Source organism: Gossypium arboreum, chromosome 10 (genome assembly GCF_025698485.1).
Source record: "Gossypium arboreum isolate Shixiya-1 chromosome 10, ASM2569848v2, whole genome shotgun sequence".
Taxonomy (NCBI): domain Eukaryota; kingdom Viridiplantae; phylum Streptophyta; class Magnoliopsida; order Malvales; family Malvaceae; genus Gossypium; species Gossypium arboreum.
The window spans coordinates 45,022,071-45,047,610 of record NC_069079.1 but is presented as its reverse complement, the minus strand read 5'-3'; the positions used below and the strand labels follow the sequence as shown (position 1 = coordinate 45,047,610).

At 31.9% G+C, this 25,540-nt stretch overlaps 1 protein-coding gene across 1 annotated transcript; it reads right to left on the bottom strand.

The window, feature by feature from the left end:
• Positions 1-4,011: 4,011 nt before the first annotated feature.
• LOC108488573 (probable xyloglucan galactosyltransferase GT15) lies at positions 4,012-5,767 on the bottom strand. The gene has a single exon (XM_017792861.2). It carries the CDS (start codon positions 5,744-5,746, stop codon positions 4,145-4,147), a length of 1,602 nt encoding a protein of 533 aa, XP_017648350.2. The 5' UTR covers positions 5,747-5,767; the 3' UTR covers positions 4,012-4,144.
• Between the last annotated feature and the right edge of the window lie 19,773 nt (positions 5,768-25,540).

Here is a 25,540-nt window from a genome sequence, read left to right as displayed (position 1 = left end):
TTCTTGGTTTAATATTTCTATACTATTGATCCATGTTTGATGTGCTTAATTAGAGGAGGAATAAACCCTGTTTAAGAGTAGATCTAACGTAATTGAGTGGAGTTGCATGCAATCCTAGAAATAAGACGACATAAATCTACCGAATTAGAGTCAAATTTAATAGGGGAATCCATAGATTGAGTTAATGGGATAATAGGGGTTTTAATTAGAAAGAAATTTCAATTAATCAACTTAGAGTCAGTTGCTCTTATTCTTGAAGAGAGATATTAGCATAATTTAAGGATTTATGCGGATCACGATACTAAGTGAAGAAGTTGTGTAATTTAGATTGATAATGACAGATGAAATCTAGGTGAACTCTTTCCTGGGTATTGTTTCATTTCTTGGTTGTTTACTCAATTATTTTCCTGATTTGTTTTTTGTTGTGTTCTTTAGTTAATTTTAGTTTTTAATCAATTACTCCAATTATTCGGTTAAATAATAAAAAATCCAATAATAACTAGTACTTTTAGTTCTCGTGGGAACAATATCTTTGCTCCTAGCTATACTATTAATTGATAGGTGCACTTGCCTTAGTCGGATTTTTAGTTGGTTTACGACTTCATCATCAGTCCAACAATAATCAAATAAACAAATAAAAATGCATACTTTTTAAAAAAAAATATATTTTAAAAATTTATAAATTGGTTGCATACTTTTTTAAAAAATATTTTATAAATTTATAAATTGGTTCAACCAGTTTAATTACTAGTTTTTATTTCAGTTTTCAATTTTTTACTGGTTCCAAATGGTTCACTCACAGGCCGATCCAATCCCTTTGTTTGGATTGATCCAATTGGTCCAAGCAACCGGTTTGATCCCATTCCAACAACAATATTTAAAATTGTATCAGAATGTTGTATTTTAGATGAAAAATGCTGACTAATTCATTAGAAGTTAACTATAATGAATGATATGACATCATCATAACAATTTTTTGGGTATTTTTTATGTTTGGAATTCATAGTTATCCTTCTTAATAATGTCATTTCTATGGTTCAAACTCCGTTATCCCCTTAAAAATGCAATGCAACTATAACATTATAATATAAAAAAATAGCAAAGTAGATGGTTGATCCATTCCCCAAATAATAGAATCATGAAGAAAATAGAAATGAATCAGAAACTTTGAAAATCATACCTTAATGACCAAAACTCTTACACTTGCATGACTCCTTTTCGTGGAGATTCACACTTTGTTCACTGCATGGACAATATAAAGAAGATAATCGATCCCTTAGATTATCATGTCTACATTCACATCTTTCAACCAAATTGTCGAAGCACCAAGAAGTGGCTGAGAGAATACGAATTTTCCAATGTATGAACTTACATTCCACTTCAATATCTGACACCAACCATACCAATGCATAAATTCTCCTTGATTTTGATTCCTAAGTTTTCCCATGTTCCATACTGATTTTATTTTTTAGGGTTATATTATTTCGGGAATTGATTTTTCCGGTATTATGTTTTGTTTAAAATTTCATATCAACATTTGGAACTTATTTTTTCTTCCAAAAACGTTGATGTGTGCACCTAATTCAAAATATTACAAATTTCATGCCATGTTATCACATTATTTTTTAATGGTTCAATTAGCATTTTTCATCCAAAACACATTATTTGGATAAAATTTTAAAGATTGAGGGTTAAAATGATAAATAAAAGAGACTTAGGGTCAAAATAACAAAAGATTAAATATTAGGGGCTAATTTAGTCGCTATGCCTTTTTATTAGGGTTAACATATTATTTGATACGGCTTTAATGTTTGATTTGATACTTGGGTTTTTTTTGTCTCAATTCGATAATTGAGTTTAACTTCAATGTTTAGTTTGGTACATGATTTTTTTAGGAAAAAATTAATACACGAGTTTTTCTTTATCCTAACAAGTACTTAAGTTTCGTTTCAATGTTCAATTTAATACTTAAATTTATTCTTTTATCTCAATTAAGTACTTATATTTTTTATTGGTATACACTTATTAAATATTTACCTAACTATATGATGTGATTTCGTTTAAATATCAAATTAAATATTAAAATTAATCTCATACCAAATAATATATTAATCATTTTCAATAAAAGAAACAAAATTGTATTTTTTATGAAGGCTGCATTTAAGATCTAAACAATGAATGAGTATAATATCATTAAATACACCAACCGTAATAACAAGTTTGCTTTTGAAACACGTTTTCTCTTACGTTTCAGTTTTTTCTTTTCTCTTGCCTTTTGCCATTTTGGTTTACTTTATAGTTTCTTTTCCATTTTTTTTTTATAGAAAATGAAATCCATTGAGGATAGTGAAGAGGAACCTTGGCAAGGAAGAATTGGGGTATATCTACGTTCCATAGGTTCCATTGTCAGATCCATGATCTCTCCCAAGGTTTATTGCCTAAGCAATGACAAAGAAATTTGGCAACTTTATTGGCCAATTTGTTGATTACCTTGTTCTTGTGTAGCCCAAAAATTTTAATTCTAATAAGATTTTAACTTAAAATACAATATATAATAAATATTTAATTTTATTGGTTGATTTACGGATATATGCTGAAAGAAAGTTAAATTTGGTCATTTATGCCCTTTTTTTTTTTGAAATTTACCGATATATGTTTTTTTTAATAGAGAAAATGAAATTGTTTTTTTTGGCCATCTATGTTGCCTTTATTGAAAACGCATCATACAGGGCGTGCTTTCAGTAACATCAGCTTAAAACGTACCCTATAAATTGCGTTTTCACTAAAATTGATAGCTTAGCTCCTTTGGTTAAATGGTTAAATGCTAGTGCTTTTGTCCTTGAGTTTCGGGTTTGATTCTTCTCTTTCACATTTGTATTTTTTATTTAATGTTGTTTCAATCTTTTTTTAATTAATATTTTTAACATGTTAGCTCTTTTGGTTAGATAATTGCAATTTCATCTTTGAGTCTCGTGTTTAATTTTTCTTATAAGTATTTTAATATGTGTTTTTTATTCCATGTTGTTTCAAGTTTTTTTAATTAATGTTTATAATTAATAAATATATTGTTTTCAAAATTTTTTTATTTTTAATTAATAACTCTCTTATTTATAAAATCAAATAATTATTGCAAATATCATTATTTTTAGTAAATATAGTTTTTATATGTGTAATATTTATTTTAATCCATATTAGAACACACCATACCCACAATATATGAACCATACCCATAATATATGTACAGAAAATAAATATTTGACATATAAATATTATATATAAACAAAAATATATCAAAAGAATTAGTTGATGTTTTTAAAAATAATTACATATTTATTATTTTATTTTATTTTATAAATAAAATATTTATTAATTAAAAATAAAAAATTAAACAAATGAAATAAAAATATATAAAAAAGCTTATAAGAGAATCGAACCTAGGACTAAGGACAAAATTAAGCTTAAAACAACATGAAATAAAAAATATGAATGTAAATAGGAGATAAATTGAACCCGGGGACTCAAGGATAAAAATACTAACATTTAACCATTTGACCAAAAAACCTAAGTTGTTAATTTTTAGTGAAAACACGTCCTATAGAATGCGTTTTCACTTTTTCTCTCCAAAAATATTATAAATCTATTAATTTAAAAAAAAAAACAGCATAGACGACCAAATTTAATTGTTTTTCAGTATATATCCATAAAACAACCTAATTTTATCATTATTATTGATTTTTATATAAAATTTTAATAAATATATTACATTTTTTTACTCACATCATATATTTAGTATTTTTAAATTGTGAAAATATATAAATTTTAGATAGATTTGAAGGAATTTAGAGAAATAAAATTTTAGAAGTGTGAGTGGACCCGGTCATTGACGCAACAAGGACGACAGCAGCGAAAAAAGATGCGGGATTAGTGTGAGGAGAAACAGGCGGTGGCCTTCACCGGTTGATGCCTGACCCACAGGTTTTGTGGGGAAGCGCCCAATTGGGAAATTCCATGTTTATGTCCTTTCCTTCACTTGTAATTAAGTTGAAAGAATATATTTACATATCTGAATTTCATCATGTAATAATAAAACTAAAAGTACTATTACAAAGGAGAAAACTATACAAAATCAACTTGGAAACTCTAATCAAAGGTCACTTCCCCTTAATCTATCTACTCGTTTCAAAACTCCTTCGATTGCCAAATCAAATGCATCATCTTCAACACTCTCCAATCCAGACCGTCGATCCCCATAAATAATCCTCGGAATCAATCTTATGACCTCTTCTCTCATCGACGCTACTTCATCCTTGGAGACCGTAACCAATTTCTCCTCGATTCTAACTTTTCCAAGTTTCAAATCATTCGCCGATATAAACACAGAATAGTTGGAGTAATTCTTGGGCAAATACCATAAATATTGTGTGTAAGCACTCCCTGGATGGAAGAACACAGGGATACAACCAGCTAAAATGGAATCAAATGTTGATCTTCTCGTTAATGAATCCCCTGGTGGTTGTAAACAGAAGATTGAGCTTCGAAACAAGTTCATCAACTTCAAAGGATCATCACATTCATGTCCTACTGAGTTACAGTCAAGTAATTTGCAGAGCTTGTTTGAAGATTGGCAATGGCGGATGATTTCCTTCCTTGTTGAATTCTTTTGTCGGGTCCTTGAGGCACCTGCGAAAGAGAATAAGTAGGGCCTGTTTTGGGTTCTCATCAGATTCTGCCATTGAAGAACTTGATCATCACTTGAAGGGTGGAAGCTAGTCGGGTATGGAACAGCTATGTCGTTTTTCCAAGGACCTGATTCGATTGTTAACATCGACAAGTTCTTAGATTCCGGTAAGAATCTGAAGTTGCTTCCCCAGTCGGATTTCCTGTTGGATTTTCTCCTGAAATCACGAGCAATCCTGCTGGAAACCAAGAAATGATCTTTACCCCACATCGTTTTCCATTGGGGTTTTTGTTTAAGCCAATTAATCAAATCGAGACCCGAGGAATCTCTCATGGAAGTATTGAAACCCCATAGATAGCGACGAAGATCCAAACCAGCATAATACGGGACGAAAATGGCCGAAGCAACGAGTGAATCATTAGTTAAACACTCGTATTTCTTCATCCTGTCATGGAAAATAACTTCTAACATGAATTGATTCGTCCAAAACCAATTGCTGTTCCATAAATCCGAAGCCTCAGAGCTTATAATCTGAGGACCAAAACCAGAATTTTGTACATATTCACACATACTGGTTTTATCAATGGACCTTGTAAGAACCTGACAGTTGGTGAGCAAATCTTGATTGAATCGCATGGGAAGATCATGAATATAAATATATCGACCCAAGCAAGAATCTTGACTTGAACTTTCACCAACTAAACTATGAATCTTCTTCATTGAGTGGTGGTGAGATGAAGGTCGAGCATCGATTGAAAAGAAAAACAGGTGACAAAGAAAGACTAATAAAACAATGGAAAACATAAGAAGAAAGCACAAATATTTGCTGCAATTTATTCTCCTGGATTGATTCCTCCATTTGTTTTTGAGGGGTTTGGCAACACAAAACTCATTTATCAGTGCATGGAATTTCATTGCAGCCAAGGGAATCAAGAAATCAAAGAAAAAGAATGATATAAGATAAAGCAATAATCTACTAAGAACCAATGGCAGCCAAGTTGAAGGGGACAGGTATAACGTGTGATGGAATCGTGTTGTATAAGATGTAAGAGAGTGGAGTGAAGTCATTTCCAGTTCAATTATTACTTTGGAGTTCAAGTCTAACTTAAGATAAAAGTTGGGCTTAAAAATAATTTCTTAGTTTTAGGAGAAAAAAGAACATCTAGGGGGATATATATAATTCATTAAAAAAGTAATTGATGATGTGGGTAGTTGAGGGGTTCGCAACTCAACCAAGAAAATTATTTGGGGATGTCTAATCGGACAAGAAAGGAAAAATAGATTGATAAAGACAGTGGACGGATCGCAGCAATTGCTAAATCAAATGTATTTTATTTAGACAGTTGGTGAAGACTTTTCAATATTGTTGAATTTTAGATTCATGTGATTCATTATTCACAAGAAAGGAAAATAACATATTTAGTATACTCAAAAGATTTTTGTTAAATAAAAATAATTTTTGTATATTTTAATTTTCTTTAAATAATATTTAATATTGACAAGTATATGAATTAAATATTTAATAGTAGAGTTAACATTTTATACTAATTTTTTTATTTTACAAATAATTTTAAAAATTTACATGTATCTCTTTTTTATATATTTATTTTTAATATTTTACTATACCCCTATATGGTTTACTTGCCAACCTTTGACTATATTTGTAGAATCTAAAATTACATGATAGTATACTAAATATTCTCTTAATAATAATGTTTTCGAGCATTTTTTATTATGGGTTAGTATTCATCACTATTAATAAAAATTTTTAATTCCACAAGTAGAGTTTAATACATGACACATGTCTAGTTTAATTTATTTTGATCAAAATCAATAATAGACATACATTTGAAAATTAACTTACAATATTGTGAAAATGTAGGATTTACAAAATCTTTATATTAAATATTGATTTAATATTTTTCAGTCTGCCCTCTCTGGCACGTTTCTAGGGTTTTTGTTTTTCCGTTCGGTTCTTCTTTTTTTGCTTTTTATTTTTGATTGACGGCAGCCTACTTCACTTTTTAGCGCTTCTGCATCATCACGGCGTACTCTTGATAGAATCATTCACTTGCAGCAGATGGAAACAAATTTAGCGGGGTTAACACTCAATGAAGATGAAGATGCAGTTTTACAAATTCAAGTTGATTAGAACACAAATAGAGAAGAAGAAGTCTTCAGGTTGGTGGGTTGTTTCTTAACAGCTAGTATTATTCACTTTCCTGCAATGAAAAACATTATGGCAAATCGTTGGCATCCTGTTCGGGTTGTCCAAATTCGAGATCTTGGGGAAAAGAGATTTTTGTTTCAATTTTATCATGTTATGGATATGGAAAGAGTTCTGAAAGGTTCTCCTTGGTCATTTAATAATCATCTATTACTGTTACACAAGTTACAATGGGGGAAGGATCCTTTAAAAGTTCCTCTAATTTTGGCGCCTTTTTGGGTACAAATTCATGATATGCCGATTGGTCTCTCTGAAAACTTGGCAGTACAAGTGGGCAATTTTTTAGGGGATTTTATTGAATATGATGGCTCGAATCTAGGAAAAGAAATGAGAATACGAGTCTAGATAGATGTACGACGCCCTTTAAAAAGGAAAAAACAGATTATGTTTCAGGGAAGATGCGCATATGTGAGATTAAAATATGAAAGACTGTCTTTATTTTGATTCTATTGTGGTCGACTGAGACATAATGACTCTTATTGTGAAGCAAAGATGGCGCTAGGTGTGGAAATTGCTGAATTGGGATGGGATCTATCGCTACGAGCTCAATCTTGGAGGGCTCTAGCCATGAACAGTGTATGGTTGAGGGAAGAGGGGGAGGGAGGAATGCAAGGGAATTATAAGATAGATAATGTTATGTAGACGGCGAGAAACAAGAATCAAGGATTTGGGAGGCCTTATGATTCGATTTTAGGGGTAAACTTGGAAGGTAAAATAGAACTCTTGAATTCAAAGAGGGATAATCAATTAATCCCGTCAGTGTTTACTGACATGGAGCATGATCTAAAAGAGGTAGCACTTATGGGTGAGGAAGGGAAGAAGAGGGCTAAGGGCGAGATGGAGGTACCAGCAGAATTGGGAGAAGGTTCTACTTCAGTAGTAAGAAACAGAAGCGTGATGGAGGTCAATCACTTATTATCGGCAGCTGCCAAGAGACAAGCCGACCGAACACAATAAAAATCTTAAGTTGGAATGTCCGTGGATTGGGGAGTTCACGCACTGTTAGAAGACTTCGGTATATGTTGAAATCTCATAATCCCCAACTGGTCTTCTTTATGGAGACAAAGCTAGGAAAAAGTCATATGGGAAGAGTAAGATACAGTTGTGGATATCCACATGGAATTGAAGTTGACCCAGAGGGAATGAGAGGAGGGTTGTGCTTGGCATGGAGAAAAGAAATTTGTGTCACGCTTAAGAGTTTTTCTAAAAGGCACATTGACGTTCTGATTGATGACAGTGAAGTGAGCTGTGAATGGAGGCTTATGGGATTTTATGGATCCCCTTATGCACAAGATAGAGACGCTTCTTGGACTGCATTGAGAAATTTGTTTACGGAGGAAGGAATTCCTTGGATGGTTTGTGGGGACTTCAATGAAATCATGTATGGGTTTGAAAAAAAGGGAGGATTACCTCGAGATGAAAGAGGAATGGAAGCTTTCCGTAATGTCCTGGAAGATTGTCAGTTAATGGATCTAGGATTCTCTAGGACTTGGTTCACTTGGGAAAAAGGAAATCTGCCCGAAACAAACATCCAAGAACGATTAGATAGAGGAGTTGCAAATAAGGAATGGTTAAATATGTTTACTGAGGTAAATATCTCTCATGTTACTCACTCTTTTTCTGATCACTGTCCCCTTTTAATTAATATAAGAAAAGATGATAAACCGCCGGATAACAAACTATTCAAGTTTGAAGCCTGGTGGATTATGGAGGATTCGTTTGGTGAGGAGGTTTAAAATATTTGGGAGTGAGCTTCAGGGGGCCTGTTGGAAAAACTTGATAATCTAAAAACAGGGTTACAGAGATGAGCAGGGAGAATTAGAATCGATAGAAGGAGACGTAAATAATTACTTATAAACAGGCTTTCAAATTTGGTAGAAGTTGATCGAGACGATATCAACCTTGCAGAGATGATTGACACAAAGATTCAATTGAACTTTGAAATTGATAAAGATGAACGATATTGGGAACAAAGAGCTCGCGTAAACTGGTTAAAGTTTGGATATAGAAATACAACGTTTTTTTACAGTCAGGCATCACTAAGGCGAAAAAGGATCTGCATTCATAAATTAAGAGATGATAAAGGGAATGAAACGGAAGCCATTCAAGAAATGGAAGGGATTGCACGACAATATTTCCAGAATCTTTTTACATCTCAGGGAAGAGGAGGAACTGATCATTTATTGTCGGGAATTACTAGATGCATTTCAGAGGAGGACAATCAAAGGCTTACAGCGCCTTATACAAAAAAAGAGATTCGAGAAGCAGTGTTTGAAATGAGGCCCACCAAAGCCCCAGGTGAGGATGGATTTCTGGCTCTTTTCTATTAGAAGTGTTGGCACATTGTAGGGGAGGATGTCATCAATTTTTGTCTTCAAATTCTTAATGAAGGTAAGGAGTTTAAACAAATTATTTGTACTCATATAGTACTCATCCCGAAAATTGCCAATCCATTTAATATGAAGCAATTTAGGCCTATCAGTTTATGTAATGTGATCTACAAAATGCTAACTAAGGCTATTGCAAATCAGCTCTGAAGAATAATGGAGAGATGTATTGATGTAGCTCAAAGCGCTTTTGTACCAGGAAGGTTAAAATCGGATAATATTCTGCTGGCCTATGAAATTATTCATACACTAAATTTAAAGAAACTGGGGAAAAAATGCTTTATGGCAGTGAAGCTTGACATGAGTAAGGCATATGACAGAGTTGAATGAAATTTCATAAAAGACATAATGGTTCGAATGGGCTTTGCTAGAATTTGGATTGATACCATTATGAAGTGCTTAGATTCTGTTTCCTACTCAGTCGTGGTCAATGGGCATGTAAGAGAACGATTTCAACCAGGAAGGGGTCTTCGTCAAGGAGATCCATTGAGCCCATTTTTATTTTTTTTATGTGGGGAAGGTTTGTCTTGTTTATTATGGCTTACAGCTAAAGAAGGAGCATTGAGAGGAGTGAAAGCTAGCTGAAGTGGACCGTAAATTTCGCATCTACTTTTTACAGATAATTGTATCTTATTCAGCGAGGCGACTAGTAGAGGGGCTACCACATTGAAAGGAATTCTAAGGGAATATAGAATCTGCTCGGGCCAGTGTGTTAATTTTGAAAAATTTACGGTTTTCTTTAGTAAAAACACGACAAAAGAAGCCAAAGCAGCGGTTATAGGCATTTTGGGAGTACGGAGCTCAAATGATCCAAAGCGTTATCTTAGTTTGCCAAATATGGTGGGCAGAAAGAAAATGGAGTCATTCCAGATTCTAAAAGACCGGGTTAAGAAGCGGATTGACAATTGGAGCACTAGACACTTATCTCAAGGGGGGAAGGAAGTATTCCTCAAGACGGTTTTGCAAGCCATTCCAACCTATTCAATGGCATATTTTTTATTATCGAAATCATTATGTTCAGAATTAGAAAGCATCATAGCTACTTTTTGGTGGCAAAAAAGTTATAGCAAGAGGGGGATACATTGGAGTACGTGGCAAAATCTTTGTCTTTTAAAGGAGAAAGGGAGTCTTGGTTTTCGTAATTTATGCCAGTTTAATATTGCGTTGTTAGCTAAGCAAGGATGGTGTCTTCTTACTTATCCGAATTCATTGTTAGCGAAAGTTCTTAAAGCAAAATATTTTTTACAGTCGGATTTTCTTAACGCTCAGTTAGGTAACCTACCTTCACTTACCTGGAAGAGTATCTGGGCTGCCACAGGCTTGTTTCAGGATGGGCTGTGTTAGAGAGTTGGACGAGGGACTGGAATTTTTATATGGGATGACTGTTGGATCCCAGGTACCAATCTAGGAGAATGGCCTAACAGAGATGATAATGGAATTAAGTTAGTTGCAGACTTAATAGAAGTCGCAGACAGAAAATGGAAGGCAGACTTGATTAGGCGTACCTTTCCAACAGAAATTGCCCTCAAAATAATGCAGATTCCTCTAGCAGAACTCCTCATGAGGATTTCTAAGTGTGGAAAGGTGAACCATCCGAAGAATTTTCAGTGAGGAACGCTTACAAACTATTACAAGAGTCTAGCTTGGATCCTAATTTTTGTTTAATACAGGCCGACATTAAGGATTTTTATAAAAAGCTATGGAATCTACAACTTCCTTCCAAAATAGCAATTACAATATGGAAAATATCCTGGAACTATCTTCCTACTCTCGTTAATTTAAAATACAAACGAGTTACTAGTAATGTAGCATGTCCTCGTTGCGGAAGAGAGGAAGAAGATATCACTCATATCTTTCGACAGTGTCCTATAACAGTTGAGGTATGGCAATTATTAGGTCTATCCTGGATTATTGGAAGTACGAATCAGGGATTCCGGAAATGGATTACTTGGGTTTTCAGGAGGAGTACTACTGAGCAGTGTAAAAGGATCTGTTCTGGTATGTGGTTTATTTGGAACTCGCGAAATATACTCATACATGAAAGAAAATCGGAGATAGGAGGGAGTTATCACATAAAATTAAAAAATATATAGCCGAACTTGAAGGTCTGGAGGAGAGAACAAGTACCTCAAATATGAATTATAGTCACAGTCATCGAGAGTCTCATAACGAAGTGACGATTACTTTTGACGCAGCCTTTGATAAAAAGGATTCTTAAATCAGCATCAGGGGTGGTGGTTTGGGGCCAGTCAGGTAGATTCTCCGTAACAAAGACAGTCCTGCACAAAAATGTTCATTCTCCTTTTGCCGCAGAAGCCCTTGCAGGTTTACAAGCGACAAAACTAGGGATTACGATGAATCTCCCCTCAGTAACGGTCATAGGGGATTCTCGGACAATCATCAAGAAATGCCAATCCATGGAGAAAGACAAGTCAGTTATAGGGGCTATTATTCACGACATCCAGAGCAAGAAGATTAGTTTTCAAAATATCTGATTCCAGTTTATAAACAGAACACATAACGTATTTGCACACAAGATCGCTCGAGAAGCTTTAAAGAAATAAGAGGAGACATACCTAGTGCAAGCGAATGGGGGTTTCTCTCTGTATCCGAAAGGGCACTGGAGAAGAGAACCATACTAAGGAGTGAAGTATGAGGGAAGAAATGAAATGGGTAGCAGGTAAAGAAAATTTTGAAACGGCTACCATCTAAAACAAAAGGGACAGATGATGGGACAAGAAGACAAAAAAAGGTCTACGGCTATTTTTTTTATTCGACTAGTCTTAAAGATTAGGTTTCCTTTTTCTGCAGCATTTATTGTTTTTGTTTTTTCTGTAGTTCCTTTACATTTGCTTTTACTTTACTCATGGCAGACTAAAACCGCCATTTCTTTATTCAGACCTTAGCCCAGTTTAGATGACCCAGTTTGGGTGGTCTTATTTTTGGCCTTCTTTTTTATATAAATACAAGATCTAGTCGTTTCTCTTCAAAAAAAAAATTTAATTTAATAAAATATATATATTTAAAATATTTATAACAAAAGAAAAAATATTTATTTTGAAACAATGAATTTAAATAATTGACCGAGAATAAAAGTCATGTTATATTTTTGTTTTTACAATAAGGATTTAATATCCTAAAACACAAATAAAAGTAAGGTAAATTATTTAGTTGGTTACTCAATTTTAGAATATTTTCATTTTTGTTATTTAGGCATTAAATTTTAATGGTGGTTAACTGTACATACCACTTTATATTTATACTTTCATTTTAGTTACCCAAAAATCTTTTTTTTAAGTATTGGTTGAGGTAAAACAATTAAGGATTAAAGTGAAAAAAGCTGTAGAAACTAAAATAATACCAAAAATTTATCAAATTGTATTTGTTTATCCCATTTCGAAAATCATTACAATTAATTAAATTAATTGTTTAGGTAAAAATTAATAAATAAAACTATGAATTTTGTTTGGTATGAAAGATAAAATTAATTAAATTAATTAATTGCAAAGATTTTTCTTTACTTTTAGCTTAGTATGGAAGATTCAAGATACTATAATCAAAAGAAATTTGTGTTTCATAGAAAATTATTAAAATGAGTTATTTCAGTTTATTTTAATTTGAAAAATAAAATAAAATAAAATTTAAACTTTTAGAAGGAGATTAAATTATTTAGTTTCAATATTATAGTAATAAATCAGTTGACATTATCAAGGGATATAATTTTTCAATAAGTTATTTAATTGATTTTGATGTTTTAAAGTTTAAAATTTTAATCTTGAAAAAAAAATTAGAACTTCCAGAAATGGGGTTAAATAAGTACAATTTGACAATTTTTTTAATGCATTATTTTAGTTTCTACCGTTTTTCACTTGAATCCCTAATACTTTTTACCCTGATCAATAAGTAAAAAAAAAAAAAAAAAACCTTTTTTGGGGTGACCAAAATGAAAGCAACCTAGAATATGGGTGACCAATATGAAAGTATAAACATGATGCGACATGTATAGTTAACCATCGTTTGAGATTTAATGCTTGGGTGACTAAAATGAAAGCACCTTAAGAGTTAGGTGAAGAAATTGGAAAGATTTTATTTTGGATGGCCAAAATGAAAGCACCCTAAAAGTTTGGTGGCTAACTAGAAAGTTTACCCTAAAAGAAAGGTTATTTTTATCTTAGCAAGCCTTTTTTACTTTTCATCTACATGGGAAAGTTACTTTCTCACAATTATCAATGAAATCACTTTCCATAACTTGTAAGAAAGTAATTCCCAAGGGATATTACATTCCAAGGAAATTAAACCAAATGTTGTATACCAAACAGTGGAATCACATTCCAACCAATTAAATTCCTTAAAAAGTGATAACTTTTCATCATACCAAATGCTTTCTAAAAGTACAACTAGTTTGTTGGAATAAAATAGAATAATAATGTAATTGTAACACCCCTCGCTCGTCCCTATTGCCGGGATCGAGTTACAGAATGCTATAGTACAAAGCAGAATAGTTACAAACAATTTATGATCAAAATTCAATAGCTTTTATTAGATTAATCATTTACTACAATTTAAAACTTTTTCAAGTCTTGTACAAGCTTATGTGAGCTCTAGAGTTGACCCGGGAACAAGCAAGAACCAAACTATAACATTCTCAAAAGATAAGGACATTCATGCAAAACAGGGAACACACGGTCATGTAACTTTCTAAGGTCGTATGGCACAGAAATAGCCATGTCCTTCAGTAGTCACATAACCATATGGCTGGCCTGTGTAACAATCGGGAGCCTTGCGACCCTAAAAATTCCTTTTTACCAGAAGTCACATGATTGTTCCACCAACCCATATCTATCACACAGTCGTGTGGCCAGCTCGTGTGATGTAAAAATAGGTCATTTTGATCTAGCTTTCAAATCACTTAAATTTCTAACACAATGGTGCATGCATGCACATTTAAACCTGTACCATACCAGACCAAAACACGTGCCAAAGTATTCATTCATCTATGCAAAAGAACTTTCATTTCATTATAAAAAATTAGACATTAAAACATCGCTTATCACATTATGAACTTTCAAGCATTCAAATAAGAATTACAAACCAAATTCAACATCCAAACATTTACCATTTATGCATTTCAATTATGGCTCATCACAATACCATGCACTTGAGTACCAAATCCTTTCATTAAGAAACATTCCATATGCTAATATACCTAGGTTACCATCACATTTTCATAACCGGATAAATATGCCATTTCAAACATATTAACTCAATCTTTACACAATCAAATTTTACCATTCAAATGCTTCAAGAATAACTTGCCAATACAAATTCTTTTAAAACATCATACTCAAGCATCCAAAATCAGTATCATACTTGACTCAAACTCAAGAGCATCAAAAGTAAACATAAGTACAAAACTAGTCCTATTTATATGCCACATAACCGTATTCAAAATGTTTAAAAGACTACCGAATCAGAATCTTGATAGTGTGTGCAACAAGTTGATCCGTGTTAGGAAATATGCCAATATCGTAGTAAACATGTTATTATTTTTTTATGTATTTGAATGTTGAATAAATAAATAAAGTTAATTTCACATTTCACTATTATGTCTTTTGTAACGACCCGATAGTCAGGGGTGTCGAAAAATGTTGTTTCGAGACTCCATTTTCATAAACCAAACTCGTAAATATTTAAATATTTAATTAAATATTTACGAAGTTAGTTGGGTAGCTAATTAATTTTTGGAATAGTGAATTTTGTAAAATTAAGAGTTATTAAGTTATAGGAACTAAATCGTGTAAGAGTTAAAAGTTGAATTATAGATTGCAAGAAATAGAATGGACTAAAGTAGCAAATTTACCATTTATTAAAATGGTGGGAGGTGGCCGGTTATGGTTTAATGAATTTGCATGTGTATATGTTATATATTAAAGTAACTTTAATAATAATGATAATAATAATAAAGATAATAAAATGAAAACATTATAAAGAAATAGAAAGAAAATGGAAAGAAAGATGAAACAATTGCATGCAAATTAAAGTAAAGAAAAGAAAGAACGAAACAAACTGGCCAATGGCACCAAGGGTTTCAAACTTTCAAATTTCAATTGGTTAGTCAATTTAGTCCCCTTTTTTTGTAATTTTTATATTTTTTGAATCTGGTACTAAAGGTTATCCGACCCATATTGTAATTTTTAGTATTGTTCAAGATTTTAGATGTTGACATTGTTGAATATTTTAAGTATTAGGGATTAAATAGATAGATTTTTATCTTAGAAATGGAAAAGGAATAAATTGTGGAATTAATTGTTGATTTTGAACAATAGGGACTAAATTTAAAAAAAATCAAAATTAAGGGGTCGAATTAGAAAAGAGGAAGCTAAATGTGGTCTAGAGTGAAATTAGTATAAAAATATGAAGTTAATTGTGAAGGTTAAAATTAGTCTCGGTTTAGGGGCTAAATTGAAGAATAAGCAAAATATAGTGTGAAAATTGAAAATTAATGTGAAATTGAAATGTGTAATATTAATGTGATTTAATTGTTTATTCCGTAGCTAACATCATATCAAAATCCTCGAGTAAAAAGGGGAATGATAAAATCGACTTCTAAAAGCTCGAAAATCACAATTTGTGTTTCTATAATCCGAATTAAATAGTAGATTCTTGCATATATAATTATTTGCATATGGTAAGAATTTGAGGTGAGTACTTTGGTACTTGGGAATTGAATTAAATTCATAATTGAAATGAAATGGATTGATTTTGTGTATTATGAAATATACTGATTATGAATATATATGTATTGAGAAAAATGTGATTTTTATCAAATTAGATATATGCTTATATGTGATGATATGTATATTAACAAAATTGAGACATTGGTTGTATTTAAAAGTGAAGTGAATCCCTATTAATTGTATCGGACTGAGTCGGACATATATGGCATGCCACAGGATAGGAAGAGTTCACGGATTACTTCAACCTTTAACCGATTAGACATTGGATGTCAATTTTCTAGCGTTGGGCGCAGTTATTACTGCAGATTTATTTGATGAGGCAGTGGGTGCCAAACTGGTGTGTTGGTTGGATCTGTGTATTCGTCCGAGTCCATGTCTTGTTAATAGGGAAAGTAAAATAATAAGTTAAGTGATTGATATTGAAATAGCAATGATGAGAAATGAATATGATATGAGAAAATATTGAAATGTCAAATAAGAGAAATGATAATGAGATAAAAAATGAGATATGAAATGATAAATTGAGATGTGAAACTTGAATGAATTCAAGTATTGATCAAAGATATGAATCATGCCATTGCATGAGATGATGTATTCAAATGTTAAATGAAATGTCATTGATATATACTTATATATTTGAGCATGTGAAAATCTTAGTAGATGTGAATAAGGAATGAGCAAAAATTATACTATTGAATTGAAACACATGAACATAGCTTACTTGTTGCATTTTGCATTTTAAATACTTATATCAACTTTATATTATTTGGATTATAGAAATACCATTGAGTTTTACTCAGTGTGCAGTTTTTTGTCCGTGCGCAAGCTAGGTACTGTTCGAATTATTGCCGACTTAACATCAAATCACAAATCTTGAGCTCAAGTGTGGTGATATTTCGTTTTGTAATGGCATGTACCTAGGGAGCCTTTTGTTGGTATTGTTTATAAAACGTTGTTAACTTATTTGCTAGTGAAATGATGGTTAAATGTGTATATAGTTGTGGTTGAGGCTATGTTAGTATGTTAGCCTAGTTTTTATTTTGGTATGTGATAGTTTAAAGTTTGATAGCTTACCATAATGCTTGGTATATGCTTAACTTCATATTTGGTAACTTTAGAAGTTGAAAGTTATTTCAAATATGGTAAATGTGATATGAATGAAAGTCTTGAATGCTTGATGTGTTGTTGATATATTTGAACATATAAAATGTGGTACCAATGAGGGCACATTGGTTAGGCATATTAGGTGATGAATTTTGGTGTATTTTAGGCATGTTTATTCGTGTTTTGAATAGGTTAAATGATTGGTAATTGAGTTGCTTAGTGCCCAAGTAAGTAGGAAATGGTAAACTTGAGCTTTAAGGTACTTTTGGGTGCACACGGCCTGGCCACACGGGCTTGTGTCACACACGGGAAACACACATGGGCGTGTGACCCAAGTCAGAGAGTTACACGGCTTGAGACATGGGCGTGTGTCTCAGCCGTGTGAGGCACACTGCCTGGCCACACGGGCATGTGAGGAAAAATTTTTGTAATTATTTCCTAAACTTCCAGATTATTTCAAATTAGTCCCTACCTATTTTTAAACTACTTTTAAGGTCCTGTAGACTCGTAATCGGGGCTATAAGGGTAAATTTTACTTTGAATTGGGATGGATTAGAAAACCTAAATTAAGTGTATTTCACTAACTTCATCGAAGATAAATTAAAAAGATAATCGTAGATGAAGTATGGACTAATACTCAGATACTAATAATTGGAATAGTCTTATATGTATCTGAATTTTGACATTCAAGAAGGGATAAATAGTGATAAGAGTGTAGACAGTGGAAGGCTAAGTTTAGTAATGTATAAATAGTGATAATAGTGTAGAAAGTGGTAGACCAAGTTTAGCATTGCATAGCATGAATCATTATTCGATTATATAATTTCAAGTATAATATGAACTGATTGTTTGTGCCCTTGTATATTATATCGTTATTGGTTAGTATATATATGTGTAATTATAATTAATTAATTGTACGACGTGTTAGTAATGCCCATGACCCTAATCTAACGACAGAGAGGGGTTAGGGGTGTTACATCTTTTGTGTTTCTTTCTTTCATGTTTTACATGCATAGCAAAATTGTGACAAATAAATATTAGCTCATTGATTGTCTAAGTTCAAACTGATGATAAGTGGCACTGTAAGAATGTTTATATTGCAAGAAAGACAACTTACTTTAGTAGATAATCTAAACAAGTTTGGGATCCCGTAAAAAGAATCAAAGTGAGCATTTGATTCAAATGCTTAGAAGGATTATTATTTCGTCTACAATTCCAATAAGGGAGAAAGCTAGTGTTGGCTATCAGAATAGTTGACTCTAAGGGTAGAGACATAGATGTATTCATTGAAGAATGATACATTGGATTGGACTCAAAATGAATCAATTCTGAATCCACTTGTGAATTAATTCACTTGTGACATTCATTGTGTGATTTACCTAAATCCTGAGTTAGTCATTGACCATGCATATGTAACTCGTGCTTTTTGATATAAGTGGAGGCTTATGCTCTAAAGATGATCGACCATATAGCCGGTATGTTGGGTACATGACTTGTGTATAACATGGCTTTACTAGCAACAATGGAATTCATAGCTCAATTAAAGAGTTAATGATATCATATCATTGGCATTGTATGGATTGATAAATTTGGAACATGTCCACGAGTTGCTTGTTCTCAAACGAGCAATTTATCACAGCCATTTGTTGATACTGATCATATTAATCATTAAGAAGACACAATGGTAACAATGAGATAAAATATGATTGTATTGAGTGAATGAATTTAACTCAAAGGAATCAAGGATATCATATGAGGGTAACACATACATGATAAGGTCATTGGACAAAGCAGCAGGATGAATTACTTTCGTAAAGAGTATAAAATAAAAAGTTTTCAATCATGGTACTTCTTGTGGACTAACTTCATGATTAAGTGAAAGTGAATTATCAGAATGATGCTTTTGAACATAATTGCAATTATCAGAGCCTAATTGTATATGTATGATTAGTCCTTCCACTAGCTCAATAAAAGCTTATCAGACTACATTTGAACCAGAAGAAAATTCTATGACTTTGGAAATAATTTAATTGAGTCGATTTATTCGATATGGAATTAAATTCGGCAGTCTTGAGAACTGTTTGATTAGAAAATTTGATTAAATAATTTTCTTGAAAAATTAATTTGAAAAATCTAAGTGAATTTTGGGAAAATTAAATTAATCAAATTATTAGAAATTAATATGATATTTTTAGAAATTAATTTTCAAGTTAACAATTGGCCCAATGGGCAATTGAACTTGAAAATTGGACTTGAGATCGAAAATTGGGCCCAAGAATCCAAAACTGAGACTGAGATCCAAAATTTGGTCGAATTGGGCCTGGTATGTGAAATCGAGCCGATGGTCCAACCGATGGCTGGACTGGACTAATCGGTTGTCACTAGGCCCGAACCAGCTTAGAGTGTCGCGAGGGTCTCGCATTTGCGATGGCACCACCAGGCACAACAATGTTGGCAATTGCGATGGTGGTGTTTCAATGGTCGGCAGGTGGTTTTTCGATGGTTGAGTAGTGAAAGAATTACACTTCTAATAGGACTCTATCAGATAATTTGATTTCAAATTATCTATTCCAAAAATAATATTATTTTAATAAATTTAATATTAAATTAAATTTAATACTTATCTTAATAGTATTTTATTAATTTAATATTAAAGTGATTGTCTTAATATTAAGCTTAATTTAATATTTATATTGTAGATAAATATAATATTAATTTAATAGATTTAATATTAAATTTAATCAAATATTTATCTTGATAAGTATTTTATTAATTTAATATTAAAGTGATTAAGTTTAATCATAGTTGAACTCTTTAAACTGTCCTTATATAAAGAGAGTTATGAGTTATTATTTTACACACTTGACTTTCAAGAGAAAGTTGTAAAGAGATTATTCTCAGGAGAAATTATTTCAGAAGATATCTAGAGATATTTTTCTTATTTACAACTTGACCCAAAAGTTTAAAGAAATTGTAAAATTACGCCATTGGTAATTTTTGTAAAAATATTTCTGATTCGAAGCGAGCCCACACTTGGTAAACGTGGACTTAAGGATAGTAGAGAAGACTACTCGGTCAAAGCGTTCACCCTAGACGAATCAAAAAGGTAAAATTTTGATTAAATGTATTACTTTAGATATCACAACCAAGTTCTTATTTTTGAAAAAAAAATTAAACTCAGATTTTTCCTCAAATCTATTTTCTATTGCGTTTTTCAAATCTGATGTTCCTACAATTGGTATCATGAGTTAGGTTGTGCTCTATCTATGAGTATAAACAAATAATCAAAATATATTTCTCTTCTTGAATGATTTGATTACATAGAATGTGGTATTCTTTAGATCTTATACATGTTTTGAGTTATATATGAGAATGGATGCGATATTATATATATATTTTTATATAACTTTTATTTTTTGTCAAGGTTGTAGTTCTTAGGAAATAGACCGTGGACTATCATCTCCACGTAGGTTTTTTTTTAAAAAAAATTCATAGAATTCTTGTGAGTCAGACTCGAACATAGAACTTAAATATAATTTTTCCATAAGAAGCCCATGATGACGAGAAAATGGAGCGATGGCAGTTGAAGACCCAAGGAATTCCTTCCTGTGAAAAATTGTGTAATTTTTTGTTTTTCATTTTTTTTCTAGAAATAGAACCGTATAAACCTTGGCTAACAATTTTATTTTAATTACCTATCTCCTTATATATATGTTTTTATATTTTTTTATAATATTTATATTATAATTTTGATATATATGTATGAGATGATCTATAGTTGATCGATTAAATAATAAGTGTGGTAATAAGAAAATACATGTGTTGTATTGTTTCATTCACTTCTTTAAGTTATTCGATTGCTGTGAGAAGTGTAGTAATGAGAAAGTGCATGTCTAGGATTGACTTTGCCAAGAAAGGACTTGGTTTTTAAGTGGTCAAATATGGCTCACTTTCCTTTCTTGGGACCCTACCTGGTGCATGGTTCACATTCACGTCTTCGATTTTTCCTTTAAAAGAAAAACTCTAAAGAACCAAAATTTTTTGTTTTATGATTGATTGATTCTTGTGAATAAATGACTTTGAATGTTATAAAATTGACATTGCATGTCATGCATATATTAGAAACATGTCATATAGAACCTTGCATGTTTTTTAAAATGTTGAGTGGAAAAATTTCATTGAACAATACCTATGGCCTCTATTGATGGCCCTTATGTGATAACATGATAAAATTTTGAGTCGATTCCTACCTTGGCTGTACCCCAAGGTAAACTTTATCATGTGGGTTCGCTGGATGAGATTTCCTTTTAATGACAACTAGTCATGCATGACTTTCAGTGAGATTGTCCCAAGATGACTCAAAATGAAAGCAGGTTCATGATGGGTGTTGAGTCAATGGTTATACACTCAAGATCGTCTCTTATTAAATAGTTTCCCAAGAAACGATATTTAAGCTAGAGATGATGGTTAAATGTTAAACGGTCATTGATTCGTGAGGATTTTTGAGAATCAAGATTCACGAATTGGTTGGGTGTAATTCACGTTTTTGCTAGTGAATCATGAGATCCCAAGGCAACATTATATATGGGTGTGAGAATTATCGTAGCAACAAAAAACTATTTTTCAAGACTTTGATACAAGGCACATACATTCTTACTGAGAATGGTTGTTGAATGTAATCCATGTTCTTGCTATGTTGTTGAAATGAAAATATTTGCTTAATGCAAATATAGTAATTAGTGAATTTTTATTGTTTTTAGTTCAAACATGTCTCCTACTCCTCTTATTAGCATTCTTATTAAGAATAAATTGAAGGTTTCATGACAAATTTAGCCACTAACATTTGCATGTTTTGTCAAAATGGCCCTAATTGTATATTTGAGTCTTTTTTTGCCATAACCTTTGTTCTTTTTTTTCAATCCGCTTTTTCTAACAAATTTAATGAAAGTACCATTAAAAAAAATTAATGGGGATGATGTGAAATTTCATATGTGAAGTATTTTAATAAGATGTAATTTATTACTTAGACAACCCAATACGATAATTACATGTAGAAAAATAATAAAATAAATAATACATTAAATTTAAAAAATAACTTTTAATTTAAATGAAATAAACTTAATTATCTAAAAGGAATTAACTCAGTAGAAAAACTTCTCAGTAGACAAACGTATGAAAGGTTGAAACCTTTTGAAAGAAAACAAAAAATGAAACCTTAAATTTTTTCAATTAATCCGCTAGAAAAAGCATATTGAAAAAAAGAACAAAGGTTGATGGCCAAAAAAGGCCAAAAAAGGCCAAAAAATACAATTAGGGCCATTTTGACAAAACATGCAAACGTTAGTGGCTAAATTTATCCCTAAGCCTAAATTGAATGGAGATAACTTTCGAGAATAGGAACAAAACTTGTTGATAGTTTTCAGCTATGAGAAACACAAATTCTCCCTTGACAAACCTTGTCATCTGAAGCTCAGCCTAGAGCAAGAAATCGCTAGAGAGATTCTACCTCGATTGCTTGATGTTATATGTTAGCTAGCATGAGTAGTGTTGTAACACCCCAAAATAGGGCTTAGGAGTTTTAGGGGAATATTAAGAATTTCAGCCTTAAAGTGTTTGGAATTTTGTGACATGATATACCAATAATGTTTTCAATTATGGTTTTTAGAAAATTAAATCAATTTCTGAGAATGAGTTCTAAATACCTTTAATTTTGCAAAAAAGGGCTGATTTGTAAAAGATTCAAAACATAGAAATTTTATGAAGCAATTTAACCAGATTTTAAAATTCAAGCTAAAATCCTCCAATCTCCAAATTATTTCACAGAAAACAACCCCCAAAACTAGTGTTTTTCGTCCCTTATTCTCTCTTTCTATTCCAATTAATTTTGAACTCCAAATCATAAATCCTTTTAATTTCTATCAACTTTTAAGTTACAAACCTCTATAAAAAGACCAAGAAAAACACCCAAAAGCACCATAGTTCTTCCATTGTCAAGCTTTCGAGTTTTTCGGGTTTTTGATCAAATGCTTGATTTTCCGTCATCTAAGGTAACAGTTCAACTTCTAATTAGTTTTAAACATTATTTAGTCTTTAAAACTAAGTTTTTAGCCACTAAATAGTATGTTTTAAATAAAATCCAAAAATTAGGTTGTTAATGGTGAAATTCAGGATTTTGAGTAAAAACGTGGTTTCAAAGTGTTTTCCAATTAGTTTTGACATGATTAAGAGGCTTCTAAACTTACTTTGAAGTTTCGTTAAATATTTCTTCAGTTTTAATGAATTTTTGAAAAATAGTCATAAAATATGTCAAAAAATTTGATACTATGAATTAAGTATTTTATTGTAGTCTAAAGGTTGAGAATTAGTCGTAGGTGAATTATAAGATGAACGGAATTGGTTTTAGGTGAAAATATTAATTATAGATCTAGATATTTGAATTTAAAGTTTGCTATGTTATAAGTTTCGGTTACATGAGAACTTAGTTTAGGCTTATGTCTTGTATGCTTGTAATGAGTCCTTAGCTGATTTTTGGATGTATTGTTGTGTGAATCTGTTGTGTTGAAGTTCTAGATTCGATAGAACCTTCTATGAGTAGAGATAAATGCAAGGAAAAGCTAGTTTGAGCTTTTAGCTTTTTCAATGAAAGTGTAATTGGTGAGTGTTTGGAATAATTACTTGTGGACATGATTCAATGTGTTATTTGGGAATTTAGTAGTAGACTAAACCCATACTTTAAATTTCGAGTGTAAGCTTTCTCGTACCTATGTTTATCTTGTGATTTATATACTTATGTGAATGTAAATATATGAATTGGGATGAGATGCTATAGCATGTGATATGTGGATATGATAACTATTGTGAAAGTGAAGATGTATACATGATATATATGTGTTATATGACAGTGATAGTGTTTTGCTAAAGATGCAAATATGCAGTGATAGTGCACGGATAATCGGTAAGTGACATGTTTTTTTTTCGATATTTTGGCCTTGTGATCTTGAAACCATTGAATATAGTTGGTATGTCATAGGATTGTGAGTACTCACCTATATGTACAGTAATTCTGGGCATTGAGGCCCTGGGACTTGTTGGAGGGATAAAGGAATGTGAGCTAAGCTCCATTCAACGGGACATGTGAGGGGAAATAAGGAGAGTGTTAGCTTTATGCTTCACTTTTGGGATATGTTTGACTCTATGAGTCTATGTTTGGTGTGTTGTAGATCTGCGTATCCGATGAGTGATGATAGAGCTAACTTTTATGTTTCATAGCTCAAGTGTCAAATTATCTTAAAATGTATATATGTGTAACGTAATGTATGCCTAAATGAGTATATGACCATTGTACAATTTATCTATAAAGAAGTTTTGAATATTGTGATATATGTTTGGATGTTAGGTGATTATATGTGTAATAGGATATATGCTTAAAAGTGAATATGTTTACCATGTAAAAGAACTAGTAATAATGCATGAGTAAGTATAAAATGACACTAGAGTTGGAACTGTTAAGGTTATGCTATATAATTGTTTCGTTGATGCTTGATGAATTATTTGCATTGTGGTTATTCTGAGTATTCACTGAGCTTGTTAAGCTCCCCCACTCCTTTTAAACCATCTTAGATTAGTAATGTGTCTGTGTGAGCGATTTGGTTCCGAGAGGTGATTCAAGCAAGACTTTTGCATTATTTCGTAGGTGTTCTATATTTATTTACATTAAGCAAAAACACAATGTGGTAGACTTGTTTATAGCCATGTTAACTTCTAGACATTTTGTTGGTTTTTGGTTCGGTTTATAAGGGTTACATGTTTTTGTTATGCTTGAGTTCATGAACATAAGGATGGATTAATGTTACTTGCTCGAACACGATTTTGTGATATTGAACTCCTAATTAGCCCATTGAATGATTATTCATCGAAGGAATTGATGTACGATGTTTAGGAACTAAATTGAAATGGATTAATTGCTTATATATGCTGTATTTTTTAGGTCTGAAGAAAAGGTATCGATAATCGGGTTTTAAAATCGATACCTCTATGTTTCGAAACATGCAGAAAGCCAAAATAGAGATTTGGTATTGATACATTTGCTCGAGTATCGATACTCAGGGTTAAAGTATCGATATTTCATGACAAGTACTGATAATTTTCGAGACTTTTGGTTTTTAATCAAGAAACAGATTGCAAGTTTGATATTGATTTTCTAGGTGGTACCAATACTACTTAAGGAAAATGTAACACCCCAAACCCGACCTAAGTGTCTAGACCAAATCCGAAGAGTTACATTGACATTACTAGAGAAACCCATTTTATAACACAAATAAAAGAAACCGTTCGACAATTTGTAACAATTATAAAGGTTAGCCAATAATCCAACAACATTAAGGTCATATTACTAGAGAATGTTGAA

What these genes read in the sequence shown, in the direction of transcription:
- LOC108488573 (XM_017792861.2), bottom strand. Translation starts at nt 5,746, where the DNA reads ATGACTTCACTCCACTCTCTTACATCTTATACAACACGATTCCATCAC.